This window comes from Trachurus trachurus (assembly GCF_905171665.1).
Source record: "Trachurus trachurus genome assembly, chromosome: 14".
NCBI classification, from domain to species: domain Eukaryota; kingdom Metazoa; phylum Chordata; class Actinopteri; order Carangiformes; family Carangidae; genus Trachurus; species Trachurus trachurus.
In genome coordinates this window covers 21,270,437-21,289,151 of record NC_139903.1, presented here as the reverse complement: position 1 = coordinate 21,289,151, position 18,715 = coordinate 21,270,437, and the positions used below count along the sequence as shown (strand labels likewise).

The 18,715-nt window shown below is 42.1% G+C and overlaps 1 protein-coding gene across 1 annotated transcript; it reads left to right on the top strand.

The window, feature by feature from the left end:
* The first annotated feature begins 392 nt into the window (after positions 1–392).
* Positions 393–17,172, top strand: LOC310997547 (protein sprouty homolog 3). Its single transcript, XM_083987290.1, has 2 exons — positions 393–431; positions 13,369–17,172. The coding sequence occupies exon 2, from the start codon at positions 13,455–13,457 to the stop codon at positions 14,373–14,375; it is 921 nt and encodes a 306-aa protein (XP_083843416.1). The 5' UTR covers positions 393–431; positions 13,369–13,454; the 3' UTR covers positions 14,376–17,172.
* The last annotated feature ends 1,543 nt before the right edge of the window (positions 17,173–18,715 follow it).

Below are 18,715 nucleotides of genomic sequence, written 5' to 3'. Positions count from 1 at the left end.
GAGGAGAAGGAAGAGGAGGAGGAGGAGGAGGTGACCTCAGGAGTACGCACCGGGATCAGAGTGCTCCTGGAAGAGCTCCGGGAAGAGGAGGAGGGCGCGTCACATTGAGAAAGAGCATCCTCCCAGCCTTAGCCCTCCTTACATCTACACATCCTTAGGACTGATCTTATAAAATATCTGTAGTGAGGCATCGTAAATAATCCCTAAAGCCTCAGAAAGTAACAATTAAACTCACAAAAGTATATTAAAGTCAAGTTAAATCCATCACTGGGTCTTACAGAAATTGAAACTCATTAAAAGGATATTACGAGAATATTGTGTAGGTTTTTTTGGTCGGCAGCATACACGCACGCACGCACGCACACAGACACATACACACGCCCAGGACAGCCCAGCACACCACCTCAGAATGGATCTCCCACCAGTCAGAGGTAAGCATAAATTCATCCTGTTGCCATCCGATCTGCTGATAAACTATTGATGGTTTGCGTGACCTTGAAATAAAAAATGTTCCAGCTGGAATTTTTTATGAAATAAGGAATTATTCAAAAGGATTTTTTGTAGATTTACAGTCTTTTTTTAGCTTCAATTTTTAGAAACTAAATATTTATTAAGACGTAGAAATAGATACTCTATGAGCTCTATGAGTATGAAAATTCAATGGGTCAATATGGAAATCAGATGGGATGTTGTCATGGATATCTTTTCATAGATTTTTGCATGTACAGTACACACAGTTTTTGTGGCACTGATACATATTTATATTTTCATTTTGTATTTTCATTTGAAAGTTTTTCAGCAGTGGAGTTTTAATGTCCCAACGCTTAAGTTTTTGGTTGATTTCTTTAACAATAGTTGCCTCTACTTTGTATCGGATCAAGCTGAGATGGACTTTGAGGTCCAACCCAAAGCATGAGGCCAATCTGCCCAATTCTTCCTATAAAAAAGCAGTTAAATCCTGGTGAAATAATTTAATACTAGTTTTACCTCCTGAATCCGGTGCGGCCACACAAATAAATACATTGTAGTTAAAAAGACAGAATTATGTCTGATGTTCATTTAAGTCCTTGCCCAGTTCTCCAGCTCTTATCTGGCCTGTTGGGTGGGGGTCAGTCATAGAAAGGTGGTCTTGGTTTCATGTTTAACCCATTTAAAATTCCATCAATACATCTGAACTATAAGTACACGTCACATAGGTTTTTCTGAACGTTTACTACAGTTGAATATGTGTTGGGGCTTGTGGATGGGTGAAGTGATGGTTGTTCACTGTAGCCTCCGGTTATTTTTTATAAGTAGAGAAGGTGAATTAGTCGTGTTGACAGTTATTTGCCTGCACATGTGGTTTTATATCAAGTTTGACGACTTTTAAGTAAATCTGTGGTGAAACATATCAAACAGAAGAGAGCAAAATGGCCATATTCACTGATTATCAGGCTGCATATTAACATTTGTTTTAGTATTTTGTGTGAGTGAGCGTGTGTATGTGTGTGTGTGTGTGTCCATGTGTGTGTAACTGTGATGGGGACATGTGGGGTTGGGATTGATTGTCCTCAAGGTCGGATGCAGAATGTCAATACCCATCTCCGCTGGGGTGGGACTGGAGGGGTGGGTGGATGAGCAAATTATGGGACCGACTGATGAGAGGGAGAGAAAGAGAAAGTGAATGGGACAAGAGGAGTGGTAACGTTAGGAGGCGGGATAGACCAGGGATGGATGGATGGATGGATGAAAGGGAGGGGACAGTATGTGTGGAGTGGAGGAATATGGCGGACAAATAAACGGATGATGAAATGGATGGATGGTTGGAGAGAAGGAGGGGATAAATGGAGATGGGGGGGGGGTTTGGGAGGAGGGGGTTGGGGGGTTAGGCCACAGAGGAGCTAATGCACTGTTCTAATGCACTATACAACCACAAAGTTGTGGAAAGAGAAAAGACAAGAAAATAAAGACAAAAGAGGAAGCAATGTGCAAGTGATTCCAGTATCACTAATAATGGTAAAGAAATACAACAAAGAGTAATACTGTATATAGATCAGTTTTATGCTTAATGTGTGGTTGAAAACAACAGTATCATGATAACTGATGAAAGGGACCTTAAAAAATAATCTCTTGCCTTTTTCATTTTCAAACAACTGGAATAAATAGAAATTATAACAATATTAATACATAACAAGCCAAAATGGAAATGGGAAATTTAAATCAGAGGAAATTCTCACAGATGTCACAAAAGTTAGTGTAGTTCCTCAAATGGCCACTAGATGTGACAACAGAAATTGTGTTAAGTACACAATTTCTTTTCATTTTATGTTGTTTGTATTTACTGCTCTCTGCACATAATAGATTTTGAAAATAAAGCGCAGCTACGGGAGCCTTTTTAGCTCAAACTTTGGCATACACCAGGCAGTTGGAGGTCCGGCCATGTTCACATACATACGTATGGACCGCACCAGTGTTCAACTGTAACCGCACCAGTGTGGCCGTTTTGGTGCACACCCAAGTTCAACTCGGCCGACCTAAACACTGCCTGTGTGAAAACACCCTGAATCAACTATGTAAAATCAGATACTATGACAGCTGTCATTTTAGGTTGTAATTTGTGAACTGTTGAAGTTGGCATAAGTTTGTTTTGATGGTCCGTGAGCATTGTTATATTTCATATCTCCGAAGTCATAATATTACTGCAGTTTCATTACCATGAAAAGACCTTAATGGAGAAACACTTTAAGATCTCCACCTGTAGCACCACAGCACTCTGGCAGCCCACTGTTGTCGTATAATCAGACTTGTTGATGGATAATTGAATGCTATGGGCACAAGCAGGTGTTAAACTCTGTCCCAGAACCAACCTAAATTTAACATAATACTGTAGGTAGGCCTACAAGACCTGGATTAGTAAGGAGCTCTACTTCAGTGTTTCTAATGCAATACACTTGTCTGCTCCTAAATAAAGCATAAATTAACCAAATACCTTCAATTCAACTCCAAAGTAACAGGTTTACAGGATGTACCTGATATTTACAGTCCATCTGCGAAAGGTTATGTTCAGTGCAAACATTTGGAGTCTATGTAGGAAGCTGGCTTTTAACCCGGAAATATACTAAATAAATAAATGGATTAAATAAATTGACTCATACAGGGTGTGGTGTGACAGGGTTGCTGGATGATCTGGTTCAAGTTTTCATTCGTTCCCCTCTGGCAAACAGTTTGTGACCTAATCAAGTGTTTCAGTTGCCTAACTCTAAACATTTCCTAACCACGTTGTAGCTGCTATGTGAAGATATTACACAAAAGGGGGAGGAAAGACACAAATAAGACTATGTGCAACTAAACTACCTGCTCTTCTTCTCACACCTCTTTTTACATCTTGCTTCACCACTTTCATTTTTAGCATTATTAGTATCACCACCTCACTCATTCACTGCCCCTCTCTTTCCTGTCCACCACACACACACACACACACACACACACACACACACACACACACACACACACACACACACACACACACACACACACACACACACACACACACACACACACACACACACACCACAGCCCCCCCCCCACCCCCCCCAGCCTGGACTTGCTGGTCTGCAGTGTCTATTTCAGTCTTTCCGTTGGGGTCAGATTTGGCACATCCGGTATCTCATCCAGTTTATTGTCATTCAATCCTGCTGTGCTCCCGGAGGGCATCAGGAGGAAGGCCCCTGGGTCTTAGTGCCTGACTCACTCCATGCACTTACACCCAGAGAAGCTGGCACCACTGCAGTCAAACATTTTGACCTCATGAATCTAATGTCTAAATTCTCTGTATGTGCTGTTTTACATAATTTCATTCAGATTTTTCTAGAGAAGGTTCCTTACATGTACATGTACATGTACCGGCTCACTCTGTTGCTATAACCTGTACCAGACCGGGGTCCTCAGTCAGGTGTGGTCCAAGCTCTGGTCCTGGTGTTTTGCCATGGGTCTGTTCTATATTGGCTCTAAATAAATTCAATTCAATATTTACCTTCATTATTTTGCTAACAATGCTAACTTTAGACAGCATGTTTCGTCTACCTTTCTGGTCACAAAAATACTTTTATAATCGTACAAAAAAAATCTGACCCTTTGTTTTGAAATGGACACCTTGGTTATGGTTGACATCAAGGGCTATGATCATGGCAAGATATGGTGACTGAAACACTTTGTGAGGTGTGGGGCAAGAGCATGACTGTGGTCAAGTTAGATCTGAAGAGTTAAAGATCTGACTGTGGAGAAACTCCACTTCCTGCCTTGTTACACATAAGTCACACTAACTTAAATGGTGAAATGGTCTGATATGAACACATTTCAATTACTAGACAAAAATGCAGACACACAGTACTGATACAAGTCAAGTCAATTTTCATTATATACAGCAATTCATGACAGAAGTTACTTCTGGGTCCAGACCTTCTCTTCATAACAGGATTTACAGAGACCCAACAGACACAACAAACCAAGAGTACAGATGTTAACTATCAAATCTTCATACGCGTATTTCACCACATATTTTGTCACCAAGGAAACAGTTAAAGCAAAAACAACAGTCAACATCAGACTGATTGCACTTTAACATTCAGTGGATATCAATGCAATTAATTGCCAATACAATATTATAACCAGATGTTAGTTGACGATGATCTTGTACAGACAAAAGAGTCTAAAGTAAACACAGGAAATAAAATATGAAGTTTTCAATGAAAGGATGTACTGTAAGTTGCAGAGATCAATGAAATCTGGAAATTTTGACAACTTGGAGCCAGATCTAAGGTGAAAACAACAAACGGCACCCATCCCTATCTACTGCATCCTGCACACATGGTTAGAATTTGTAGTTTCTTTGACGTCCCGTGTTAGAGCACCACCATAACCATCAGGTATAGCAGCCTTATAAGAAGGTGTCTGAGTCTGTGCTGTGTCCACCATTGAAGTCTGTCGTGTGAGTTGATGGAGAGCGTGTGTTTTTTTTTTTTCAAAGTTGTTATGCTCACAGGCAAAGTGAATTCACTGAGATTAAATTAATATTGATTTTCTGGGCTGAAAAACAAGCAGATTTCCCAAAATGTGTTGCTTTAAAGTTTTGTACCTTATTTAATTACTGTGAGCTGAACATGCAAAGTGTCCTCCCTCAAGAAAGAAACAGGGAGGAAAATCTGAAAAAGAGAGAAAAGTTAAGAGTGAAGGACAGGAAGCAGAGAGTGGATGAAAGAGGAGAGCTGAGGGAGGTGGTGAAGGTGATATGAAGGGAGGAGAGGAGGCGAGAGGATGGGGGAGAAACGAGAGGAGTAGAGGCGAGGGAGGCAGGAAAGAAGAGGAGAGGTGAGGGCAACCCCTCCTCGTTCCAAGGCGAAGGGTCACTGCAGTCGGTTTTAAAATAGCCTGAAACCATGATGTCATCTGTGAGAGATGCAGCGACGCTCTGTCCATTAAAGCCCATCGACCATCAGCAGGTCGAGCCCAGGATCAGCGGAAGTCAGTCAGCAGAAAGAAAAAGGGATCAGCACGACGCGACAAGTTTCTCTTTTCTTATGGAGTCTGTATCAGTTTTTAACTTTTCATCCGGCTTCGACTCTACCATGGCAACCAGGGGCTATGATATTTAGAATTTACATATTTCACAATTTATACAAACCAGGTGTTGTTTTACATTTTTTGTTATTGTCAACAATTAAAATTACATGTCAAGAATTAAGCAAAACTCAATTGTCTTAAAAAAATCTTTAACCATTTTCCGACGCAGCTTGTGGTGATTCAAATGGGAGTAAAAGGTGGCCTGTTGGGCACTATATTGCAGGGTGGATTGATACACATTTGTTGCTGAAGTTTAAATTTGTATTCTGTGGGTGGCAATAGCATCTACTGTATGTCTACGAACTGTTTCTGATGCCCCAGCTGAGCTTGATCCACAGTCATTTTAACATTTTATTTCAGCCTTTTTACTTGATAATACCATTGCCCATTTCCCAAGACACTGTAAAATATTTTATTTCTAGATTAGATCATAGTAGATTTAATCTAATTCCAGTGCATCGTAAAAAACTTGCAGATTCAAAAGTTGACTTGGAGTTTTTACCAACAACATTTGTGCATTACGGCTGCATCTGGTGTGTTCGGGAAGCACACACAAGCAGTTTCAAAGACTTAAAATCTCATTTTCATTCTCCAAATCTCATTTAAAATCCAATTAAAAGTGATAAGAAAAGGACACATGGATACAATGTTCACTAGATCTGTTTTTGTTTGCTTGCTGATGCTTTGTTCTCAGTTCTTTCTCAACAAGTTGTCTGTGCTTTATGTTTGTTTGGAAAAAAAGAAAAAACACAGAAATACAGAAGAGGTTAGTTTTCGCTAGAAAAGCGACCACAGCTGAGGAAGTGCAGCAGCTAAAGACATTAAAAAGTTCATACTGTACAACTTAGAGGGAGAGCCAACAGCTCAGCGAAGCCCAGGGAGGTGAGATTTAAACTACATTTTGAGTATTTTGAAACTGTTTCCTAATTTAGGAATAAGATTTTTAACATTTCTGGCTCAAGACGACACATCAGCTAAATACTGGTGGTGAAGCTGTCAACTGGGCAGCAGAAACAAAGTGTATACAGTGTATGTGTGTGTGTGTGTGTGTGTGTGTGTGTGTGTCCGTTCTAGGGCTGAGGCTCAGTCATTACTGATACTCCCCCAGCACAGAGGCCCATCCTCAGGTTACCACTGATGGTCTCTTGAAACACCAGCTCTCTGTGACTGTTTTCCAGTTCGGTTTGTTTTGCTCATTTTCACATTTTACCGACGACGCGTTCGAGCATCTTAAGAGGAACAGAATTTGAAGAAGTCAGAAGCAGCTTGAGTAATTTGATAACATCTGCTCTCCAGCTTCCCCTGCTTCTCATTTCCTGTCGTTCCTGCTCAATGACACTTTGTTCTTTAAAAAATGTTGAGATGCTGCTGAGCTCCAGCTTCAGAAAGACAGAGAGAGACAAAGAGATGCTGCTCATCTTCTTCCCTCTCCCTCTCCTCTGAGCCAGATGGATTATCTACTAAATAAAACAGTCATTGTGCTGACGGCCATGACAGTTCAGTGTTGGCCATGAACCTGGACCACCATTGCACTAGTGGGAACATCAATGATGGGTAGAGCATCTGATCCAATATGAAAGGTTAGATTCTATTGATCAGGCTGATAAGAAATTTACCAGAATATGTGAGTATTGATGAGAAAGTGTCACTTTTTTTTTCTCATTTCACCCAGCGATCACGGCACTAAAGAAACAAAATCTGCTTTGTTTTTACTTTTTCTGAAGTTTACAATTTAGTGACTTAACTCAGACAAACAGTGAGCTACATACAGTGTGTGATGACTTTTGTTTTCATCCCCCACTGCTTTACTGGAACATGTGTCCATGGGAACCATGTTTGGGAATTCAACTAGCCCAGAATCCTCACCGCCACATACGTGTGACGAATAAAAAACAACACAGCCCTGAGCTACATGTGTAATTTGAGGAGAAGGCACTGCCTCACACACACACAAACTCCTATCTTAGCTGTTGTTGCCAGAGCATTGATAACAGTAATAGACTCCCTCTCCCTCTCCTCAGTGTGGCCAATCAACGCAGCCGATACAAGTCATGTGATGCCAGTACCAGGGCCACTGAGACAGACTTCTACTTGCTAGAAATAACATAATTGTAAATACATTATCAAAATAGGGTGTCTTTGTCTTCCACTGTGAGAAAGAAACGCAGTGGTGGTGCTGCAGATTTAGGGGACGTTTAACCAATGAGATACTGTTGTTGTCCGTTGGTTGGTTTGAAGAATGACACAAACTACTGAGCCAATTTAAGCTGAAGGGGGGGATGAGACATGGGTTAAGGAAGAACATATTGAAATTTGTGGCAGATCCATGCTCTGTTTTATGATTTTTTTCCCTCTCTGAAGTTTTATATGTTGTTTGACATTGGCCTTGATGGAAGTGTCCTTCTTGTTAACGTTGTTTTCTTCTTCTCTGAGGTTTTACCCATTTATAGAGAAAGGCTATTCAAGAAGCTGATATTTGGGTTGCAACTCATTATTTTCAGTATTGATTAATTCAACACTCCTTTTCTTAGAATGAATGTGTTCATATATTATGACAAATTGTCATAACTTTGGTTCAGTTCGTAAACTTGAACTTTGACTTGAGTGGATGCTCCTCTAAATTGTTCCATCCTGGTGCCACAGTCTAACTTTTTGACATGACTTGCAGTATTTGTGTCGTGTTGAGGGGGGTGTTGGCTCAACCGGTAAATAAAAATGAGGTCATGGAAATGGACGACAGGCCTCCTCTTTTTAACAATTAGATGACCTGATAGGCAGGCAGAGTATGAGCGAGCCGCGGCCACCGCTCTCCCTGATGAGATTAGTCACCAGGACTTCTCCTCTCTCCTCCGACTAATTTGAAAATGCATCCTCATCTAAACCAACCTGGGCCTCCTTATCTGCTGCTTTATGGGTGGAGGGTGGGGTCCGAGAGGAAGATACAGGGAGCCTGCAGCGTGGAGCACCTTTATGCTCCAAAGCCTGGAGAGGACAGGAAGAGCTTTATTTTTGTTTGTTTTATTTAGTTTTTAGTGTCCAGCTTGCTAATCACCTCTCCTTCCTTCCCTCTCACTGATGGATTGCCATTCTTGGGTTTCATTCACCTCCCCCACACCTACTCCTGTTTGCTCCTCTCTTATTGCTTTTGCTCTGCATTTTCCAAAGGCAACTTGTCTTTTCTTACTTCCTGTATTTAACCGTTTAGCTGCTCATAACAGGGAAATTATTTTACGTGATTTATTTTGCACGGTTCCCATCTTTTTTTCTGCTCATGGAAACAATCAGTTCTTCTTCTTCCCGGTACAAAGTTGCTGTTTATTCAGTTGTAATATGTTAAACTTGAGCAATTAGCAGCTATAGTAAATTGCTCAAAGTGTCTTCATCAGTGCAGTATTTCTCTGGAGCATGAGAGCAAACATGCATGGCTACACATATGGGGATAACAGAAGCATGTTGTTCTTGTTGATCTGACTTCCTAATATGGCTACACACACACACACACACACACACACACACACACACACACACACACACACACACACACACACACACACACACACACACACACACACACACACACATTGTTGAGGATTGTGAAGTTTGCTTTAGCGTCTGTGCAAAAGGAAAAACAGCATGAACCTGCTAAAACTGCACAGACTAAAGGTATAGTTGAGGTAGAAAGAAACTAGTTCATATAAGTCGTCTAGTGTTGGGAATCAAACTTTTATGGACCGGCCCAGTTGATATGATACCATCAATGATGAAAATGATCTTGTCATATGATACAAATGAGTAAATTAAATCAGTCAGTGAGCTAATAAGCATTCTAGACAGCGAAATGAATCTAGCTCATATTTGGGCCCCCATGTTTTATTTTTGGTTCCATGGGCCAAATCGGGCCCATGTAAGCCAGACTCAGGCCAAGGACCCAGGCATGTGTTTTAATTTGATATCTGGGATACACCATATAAGCTGGAATGAAGACCCAGCCCTCAGGGTTGGGAGGATACAATAATGTATTTTAAAGACTGTATGAGGATGATTTATCATGTTTTACAGAAAAGAAATGAATGACAATGAGAGATAAGTCTGATCAGCCTTGGTTAACTCATCCTCTGTTAACTCTATAAAACTTTTAATAACTTAACTGTGTTTTTTCAAATGAGTCTTGAATCAGATGGATGTGAATTCAGACTTCCCCCTCTGCCTCCCCACTTCACCTTCTTCCTCTATCTAATCTCATGATCGGAGCTGCTTTAAATGCATTTCCATTTGGCCTCATTACTCTCTGATAGGACTGGCCCCATGTGAGAAGCGAGCCAGCTTTCTCTTCCCCTCGGCCACTTGGCAAGACTGCACATTTTCTCTGAGTGTATAGCCGTGTGTGTGTGTGTGTGTGTGTGTGTGTGTGTGTGTGTGTGTGTGTGAGTTTACAGTATGTGTGCATATTGAATGGGGAGCTTTTGTGACACACACACACACACACACACACACACACACACACACACACACACACACACACACACACACACACACACACACACGCACACACACACACACACACACACACACACACACGGAAACACAGATTTTCCCTCTGACATGAACAACAAATACCAAGCTGTCATCTTCATTCAGGACTCATCTGATAAACAGTGAATCAAATCAGCTGCATCATCCATTAGATCTGGACTAGATGCATTTACTGCACGTAGAAGCAAATTCTTCTTTACCTAGTTACAGTCCTACCCGTGACTGTCTGCTAAAATTATGCTTCTATAGGCTGCACTTATCCATAAATACACTCTGCAGGAAACATAAGTGAGACTGGATTACATTTTCATGTGGATGCTGTTAGCTTAACTACTTTACTGACCCCTAACTCTAACTCTTCCTCCAGCCATAATATTACCTTATTCTAAATATATTGCAGAATTAATGCCATTAATCCCTAATGCAGAGAGGAACCTGTGTTTATCCCTCCACTTACTGTAAATGGTTTGATTTATACTATAGCGATTTATTTTACACCAAAAATGGAATATAATCCAGGATCAAGTCCTTTAAGCAACAATAGTTGTAGCATGGCATGATTGAACATCTCAGACCTGCCAGAGCAAATACAGAATCAATAGTAATACACCTTTTCTATCCAGTTGACACATTATTCTGTGCAGAGACAGAAATCTTTATGTAACAAGAACCAGGACAGAAGAAGAAAACAGGCACAGTTTATAATCTTGTGGCATGAAATCATGCTCCTGAAATGGTGTCTCCTCAAAAAATGATGTGAAAAAAGAAACAGCATGGAAAAGACTGCTTGGGAGCTTCAAAATAAACTTTTACTGTTCATCTTTATCACACACTGAAGGCAGAAGACCCAATTTGGTCAGAAGGCAGGATGTCTGGATGGAGAAGTGGTGGGATCAGCAAGTGAAACTCGGCATGTTTTAAGTGTCAGTGACCAATGTGCTCATACTCAAAGACAGTTCATCCAGTTAACAACATGATTCATGTTTCTCCTTTTAATTTAATGCTCTGGAGTATGAGACACTGTATCAAAGAGACTTATGCTGCAGGTTCATCAGAGCCGCTCAAAATGTTTCAAAAGTACAATGTTCAAAAAAGACTCACACACTCAAACACACGTTTGGTAGGAAGTGGTTCCAATAAAAGCCAAAAAACTTTACAGGCAGATATTGGTGGCTACTTAAGCAACTGCATCACAAAGCCTGCACGAGATTCAGCTTTTAGCTGTGGTTGCTGCTTAGTTGGAGCCACAAACCAACACTCTGCGTACTTTAAATTTATCAGTTGGTTTTCTAAAATAATACTGTATGTCCTCTTAATGAGATCTCTCTGAGTGGGAATGACTCATCTACTTGAGCAGTCTCGTTTGGCTGGCAGGTAAAAGCAGATTCAAACCCCAGGCTTTACTTTCCCTCCATGTTGTGTGTTAACAGCGTGGCCAGCCTCTCTCTGCCTGCAGGTGGGTTTCCTCCATGGCGGCAGCAGCTGTGCTCAACAGATGCTAAATTACAGTGTGGACCTCGTGGTCGTATCTCTCCGGCTCTGGCAGGCTAATAATAGTGTTAGCTCAAGCAGTGGAGAACCTCAGCAGTCACGATGACATGGCCGACTGCTGTGTGGAGGCTCCGCTGCCAAAACCCATCTCTGATCAAGTGCTGCTTTAATGTCTGGAGAGTAATAGGCTACTGTTTGTTGTGTGTAAAGCAAAGTCCCCTCTGCCAATAACTAGGGCAAAATGATCAATAGTTTGCTTTTTAATAATCATTTATCTTTGGCTGGACCTATGATGCAGTGCAGAGCTGCTGTCTAATGGGGCATCCTGGTTTTGCGGTGGATTGAGAACTGGAGAGCTTCATTGAGCCTTGCTTCCATTACAACAAATATACAACTTTTATTATATGTATCATTATTATTACTATTATTAGGGAGGTAGGAATGATTAAATAGAAGGTCTTCTCACTTATGAAAACAGGATTTGATCATAGGCGCTATAGACCATAGGCGACCACATAGATTTACTTTTCATGCATTTACATTTGATTTAATTCTATTCAATTCTGGTAATTTCTTGCTCCATAGTAGAAAACAACAGCTATAATAAACGTAACAAAGAGTAAAGAACACAAAGCTATGATTCAATTTGTGTGTTTTAAACAAAGAAAACTGAAGTAAAATTCAAAGCAACTGATTTTTTTCATCAGTTCTTTCTGTGCTGTTCCCAGAGCTTCTGTCAATCACACTATGGGCAGGACTATAATTTCTTCTCTGGGTTTCCTCCTATTGCATCTTTAGTTTCTTGCGTGTGTTTCTTTCTGTCTAGTCATTGTGGCTTTGGTTCACATGGTAAATACAAAAAAATAGACACAAAACCTGACTGCTGTGTGGAAGTGGAAGTGGAACAGAAATACAGTATCTCTTACACAGCAGAGAACACGGACCATATTATGTGAATTAAAGAGGAACCATGCAGGATTTTTAGCTTAACTATGCTACATTTTTACCTTAATTCAACAGCTTTACAGTAACTGTGATGGTTTAATAAAGGACATGATGTAACTTGTTATGAGGGTGAATGGAGTCTCTCTAACTTTGCAAGATCAGTGCCACCAATCTGGTGTCCCAGCTCTTGTCTCTCCGCACCGTGACACAAACGCGCCCCGTAACCTGTGATCTCTTATGACAGATAAGACTACACAAATATACATGTTCCAGAGAACGTTACAGTATGTACCGCTCTATTGATTAATTTCTTGCCAGCGTTGTTGTAAACAAATGCACATGGCCAGGAGGAGAGTTAGCAAAACAGCGGAAAAGCCTGGACTTGCATGGTCCCCCTTTAAGTGTATTTTTATGGCTGCACATACTTTAGAATGAAAATGCTAAAAAAAAACATCATATTGTAATCATTTTGGTTGCAACTGCAATCACAATTTCAGTGGAAAGACAATTTTTGTATTTCAATTCCACTGAAATTTCACCTTTTGGGATCTTGCACCAAACTGGAACACATTCCTTTACATGTGGAGAATATGTAGGCTGAGGGGATCAATGTAGCTCCACAATGTTTCATTTATAGTGTGTTTTAATGTTTAACCTTTATTAAAAAAATGCAACTCCTGCAATTTGAGTACTGCACTTGGTCATATTGTGATTTTGACAATATTTCAATGAACTGTTCAGCCCTATGAAAATACGATTCGACATCACTAACAACAGTCACCTATTTCTATGTGTTTGCAGGTTTATCTGATGTGCCGTGAGTGTTGGGAGCACCTCGCCCCAGCTCCGGCCTGCAACCCTGGTGCCACCCGGCCCGGCTCACCAGGATGGAGCCTGCTCATTCCTTTCGGATGGAGCTGGAGGGGTTGGACCTCCAGCAGGTCCCAGTGCTCTCACTGGACCAAATACGTGTCATCCGGGCCAACAATGACTATGTGGAGAGACCCGTTGCGCTGGAACCTGCAACCCAGTCCGGATTTTTTTATCCCCATGACGACCGTTACCCTCATGGAGTGTACACCCATCACCCCCAGCCGTCCTTCCACTCTGCCCTGCCACGCAGCCAAAGTCAGCAGCAGCACAGTCACCTGTCCCACCTGAGCCGTTCCAGTACCATAAGCTCTTCCATGTCCCGAACCAGTGCCACGTCAGACCAGCGGCTACTGACAGGTTTGACGCCGTCTCACTCTGGGCCCGGTTCGGTGATCCGTTCTCAACCTAAGGGAGAACTCAAGCCTGACACTTCTTTTGGTAAAGGTCTGACAGAGGACGAGGCCGAGCTGGGCCGTCATCTGTTCATCTGTGAGCGGTGTGGTCGCTGTAAGTGCCAAGAGTGCTGCACCCCGCGCCGCCTGCCTTCCTGCTGGGCCTGTGGACAGCGCTGCCTGTGCTCTGCTGAGAGCGCCGTGGAATACGGCACCTGCTTGTGCTGCGTTAAAGGCCTATTCTATCACTGCTCTGCCCAGGACGACGAGGATAACTGCGCTGACCGGCCGTGCTCCTGTGCTTCAGCCCACGCCTGCGCCCGCTGGGGCTCCATGGGGCTGCTGTCGCTCTGCCTGCCTTGCCTTTGTTGCTACCCTCCTGCCAGGCTGTGCCTTGCCCTGTGCCAGCGTGCCCACGATCGGGCCACGCGCCCCGGCTGCAGGTGCAGCAACACCAACACTGTGTGCCGCAAGATTTCCGCCACCAACCCCAACCCCGGTCACCCCACGCTCCGCAGCAAAGCTCTGGAGAAGCCGTTATGACAGGCTTGGGATGGGGGGGCCAGGTGAAAACAGTTTCCCCTCAGCCGTGGCCAAAGCAACACTTTCGCCAATCAACAGTGCCACAGCTGACGTTGTGAAAACAATGACATTGTGACCCACCTACCTACATATGACAAGCCAACCAACCAACCAACCAACCATGAAGTGTAGTTCACCTAACGTACCTTGAATTATTTCTTCTCCAGCTCAGGAGGGACCAAAGCTTTACTGTGCCTGTTCACTTGGAGACTTCATGCCTAAACAACAGAAACTCATCCTGAAGGAAGGAAGAAGCTGTCGTGCTTTGCTGGACTGCCCTTCAACCTTAACCAAGACGTCCACACAGAAACCACCTCTCTCTGCATTCTGTGGCGTAATCTGGGCGTTTTAAAAATCTATTTATTTATTGTCAAACCTCTTTCCGCCCCAACCTTCGCAAAGAGAACGCACAGAGATGGGTGACGGACCAAATCATTGATGGAAAGACGCCTGTGGTGACGTGAGTGATTAGGAGTTTGTGTCTTCTTGAAAAAGAGAATCAGAGGAAGCACGATAGACTGAGATCACAATGACATTCAGCAAACTCTGCAAAAGGCTAAAGACAAATGAATGGACAGAACCAACATCATGTGGTGGTGAATATCTGAGTGGGACTCAGAGCAAAGTGAGAACAAAGACAGTCTTGTAAACACACTTGTTACAACAGTTTGACACCAAAAAGGGACCATGCACTGTATGAACTGTCAATGCTATTAAGTTCATTTGTAAGGAAAAGCACTGTGAGGTAGATGGACGATGTTTTCCTCAACAGCCAAAAGCTGAACAGGGGGATTATTTAACCAGAGGGAGGGGGGCATCCATTGTGACAAGGCAGCGTGTCTGTGTGTCTGAGAGTGTGTGTGTGTGTGTGTGTGTGTGTCCTCCTACTGTACAACCTGTGTATGAAGAGCCGGTGTGCATGTTGTTTTGTCAGCAGCAGAAGCCTCCCTCGTCTTATTTTTAGCAGCTTCACTGCCTCAGTGGAGCTCTGGGAGGGGGGTCTGGTCGGGTTTCCTCCTCAAGTCAGTCTGTCGCCAACCTCCCTCACCACCACCACCCCAGCCACCCACCCACCTCCATTCGTCTCTCCTCCTCCTTCATTATCCCCTCATCCTCAAATCAAATGTTGTTTTCTCTGAACCCCCTGCCTGTTTCTCTTTCTTGATGCAAAATTACACAAGGGAAATTAATTTCTACTCAAATCAACTCTCATGAACCAGAAGTCCAGTTAACAGAGCATTTTAAACTCGGAACTAACCCAAAACAAGTTTCAGCATCCCTTGAATTCTTGGTAAACTAATGTTTTGGAGATTTTGAATCTAGACCGCAGACTTGAGGCGTATTATTCCCACACACCCATATATCCCCTGCTGCCTCGTCCGTCTCTCCTCTTACGCTCACAGGGCTAAAAGCCTCCAGTTCCTGGTCCACAGAGAGTTGATCAAACAGGCAATTAGCTTCATGATAGCTCTTAATGGGCCGGAGAAGAATGGAGCGTGGGAGGAAGAGGGGAGGGGAAGAGACAGTCCGGGGTGAGACAGGATGAGTGGAGTTGTGGTGTTTGGCAGATGGACAGATGATGGGGAAAACAGAGGGATGCTGTGATGAGAGCAAGAGAGAAAGAAAGAGAAAGAGAGACTGGATGGAAGGAGGAAAAAGAGGAAGGAGAGGATGATGCTGATGTCGCCATGGAGTCAGATCAGAGACTATGAGGTTGAGATTAAGGCTTCAAAACTGATTAACAAAAAACAAACGGATGCACAAGTGTGTGTGTGTGTGTTTCTTTGTGTGTGTTTGGATGCATAATGGGCTTTTCTGTGTGTGTGTGTGTGTGTGTGTGTGTGTGTGTGTGTGTGTGTGTATGTGTGTCATGATGCATTGCCCAGGCACAGACACAAACACACATATACACACCTGATTTGTTAAAAGTTACTTTGCTATATTTTTATATGTAAATATGGGCTATTAACTGTATGACTATTTTTATTCTGCTTTATTTTGTTCCTATGAGATTGATAATTATTATGGCAGTTTTCCACAGTGAATATTTACTTATTTACTGTCCAACCTGTGATCAATTCAGGAACTTTTGGGGCAACTCTAGATCTGATGGGAAACTTCAAACGAGGACCGTAGCATCGATTCATTTCCATGTCCGTTGGAGCTCAGTATTTTGGCTGGGTGTTGAAACCTTCGAAGGAGCCTTTCTGACACCAAATATGTGTTTAGCATTAAAAAGCCAAGCTTTGATGCTAATTAGCTTGAACACTGTTCTTTTTTTCCTAGCTCAATGGAGCAAGTTTCTTATGTGTTAAATGCCACTATTGCAAAGGCCTCATTATGCTTCAAACAAAGTGTTTATACAATATTTTAAAAACCTTTTAATGATGGTTGAAAACAGGAGGCAACCCAGCTTCTCCAAACAAACAACCCAAAAATCACATCAATATAAGTATGTTGAACCTTTAAAAACAAAACTTACATCAGCGCTAACAATTAAATAACCAACCAAAGTCAATTAAATGGACCAACTTTTTATTCTTTTTTTCAAATCATCCTGTTGCTGCTGTTGTTGTATTTGTTTGATCCTTTCCAGATGAAAGCTGGCCAGCTGGGGCCCTTCTGTGTGGAGTTTGCATGTTCTCCCCGTGCATGTGTTGGTTCTCTCCGGGTACTCCGGCTTCCTCCCACAGACCAAAGACATGCTGGTTAGGTTAATTGGTGACTCTAAATTGGCCATAGGTGTGAATGGGAGTGTGAATGGATGTCTGCTTGTATATGTTGGCACTGTGATTGACTGGCGACCTGTCCAGGGTGTACCCCGCCTCTCGCCCTAAGTCAGCTGAGATAGGTCCAGGTCCAGATCCAGCTCCCCCGCGACCCTAGTGAGGATAGGTGGTACAGAAGATGAATGTTTTCCAGATGAAATGTCGCCCCAAATGCTCCTGTTCATCACAGCTTTCACTTTGAGACGGGTTGGCAACTGTGGAGGACACGCTCAAGTTTAACATGGCTTTGTTTAGTTTTGTTTTTGTTTTGTGTGTTGCAACTCTGTCCACTTTTAGTGTTATCTATGACGTTATGATTACTACAATTATATGCATTGGCAACCAAAAATCATAATCTTTGCAATTGACACTTATTAATCCAAACCACCTAGGCTGACATTATGTCCTCATTAACAATGGTGAATTCATAAACTGTTTTTGGCTTTTCAACCACACTTGAAAAAAAAAGAAGAATTTTCACCCAAAACAGTACAAATGAAAACACTTTTTAAAGTGCCAGCCAAGAGAAACTGAGCTTTTCAGAAATGCTGATGTACGCCGGTCATGGGAGACTTTTATGATGCATGCATGCTCTGTGAATGACAAACAATGCTTCAAAAGCAGCAGGAAACCAACTGAACATCACATGCAGATGCCTTTAATTCTTCGTGTCGTGTTAGAAAACAAAATGTGGACTAAAAATTTTTTCCAAATTTGACCTCATGTGGACACAGCCTCAGATTGGTTTTACACAGACGCACACACTGTCTCTTCTTCATTGATTGGATGACTTCAGTCACATTTTGGTGCTTGTGGAGACGACTTGAGGAACATTTACCGTTTGTACTTGGATTGTTTTCGATCTCAGTGGATGATGTTTCACATTCATCTGTGTTCACACTCAGAATAACTTTAAAATATTTACAGTCAGTTCAGTATTATTGTAAGTACTACAGATACACAGAGTGACTCAAGCATTGTGAGGATACAAGTCAAATCAACTTCTACTGATTCTTACGTTCATTATCTGCTCTCATTTAAAAAAAAAATATCTTAGGACAATGCAACTTTTGCTAGTTTTCCAAAAACATTACACTTTACAAATATGATATGGTGGAAAACATGTAGGGCCAAGCGAGCTAGATGATGGCAGTAGGTGGCTGCATTTGGCATCAGTTAAATAAAATATCATTTATCTTAACAAGATATGAAGAAAAGTCAAAGGATAATCAAAGATGGTTATTAGCAGCTTCCATCCCTAACCTCTGCTGACTGACATTGTGTGTATCTGTATGTACAAATAACAAAGTCCAAAAAGAAAAAGTTAGAATTCAAGATTTCTCAAATATCTCCGAGTGTTTCCAACATTCTTCCCTCAGGACCGGAGCTCATGTCAGGAACCTGTCTGATGCTGTATGTGCGCAGGCTGCCTCTATAACCACTACATGTCTCCTCTTGTGTCTTAGCAAGCATCGCTTTTGGTAAAAAATTGGCATCTTGTATGTTGTAAAAGAATTTAAAGGAGAGTATATG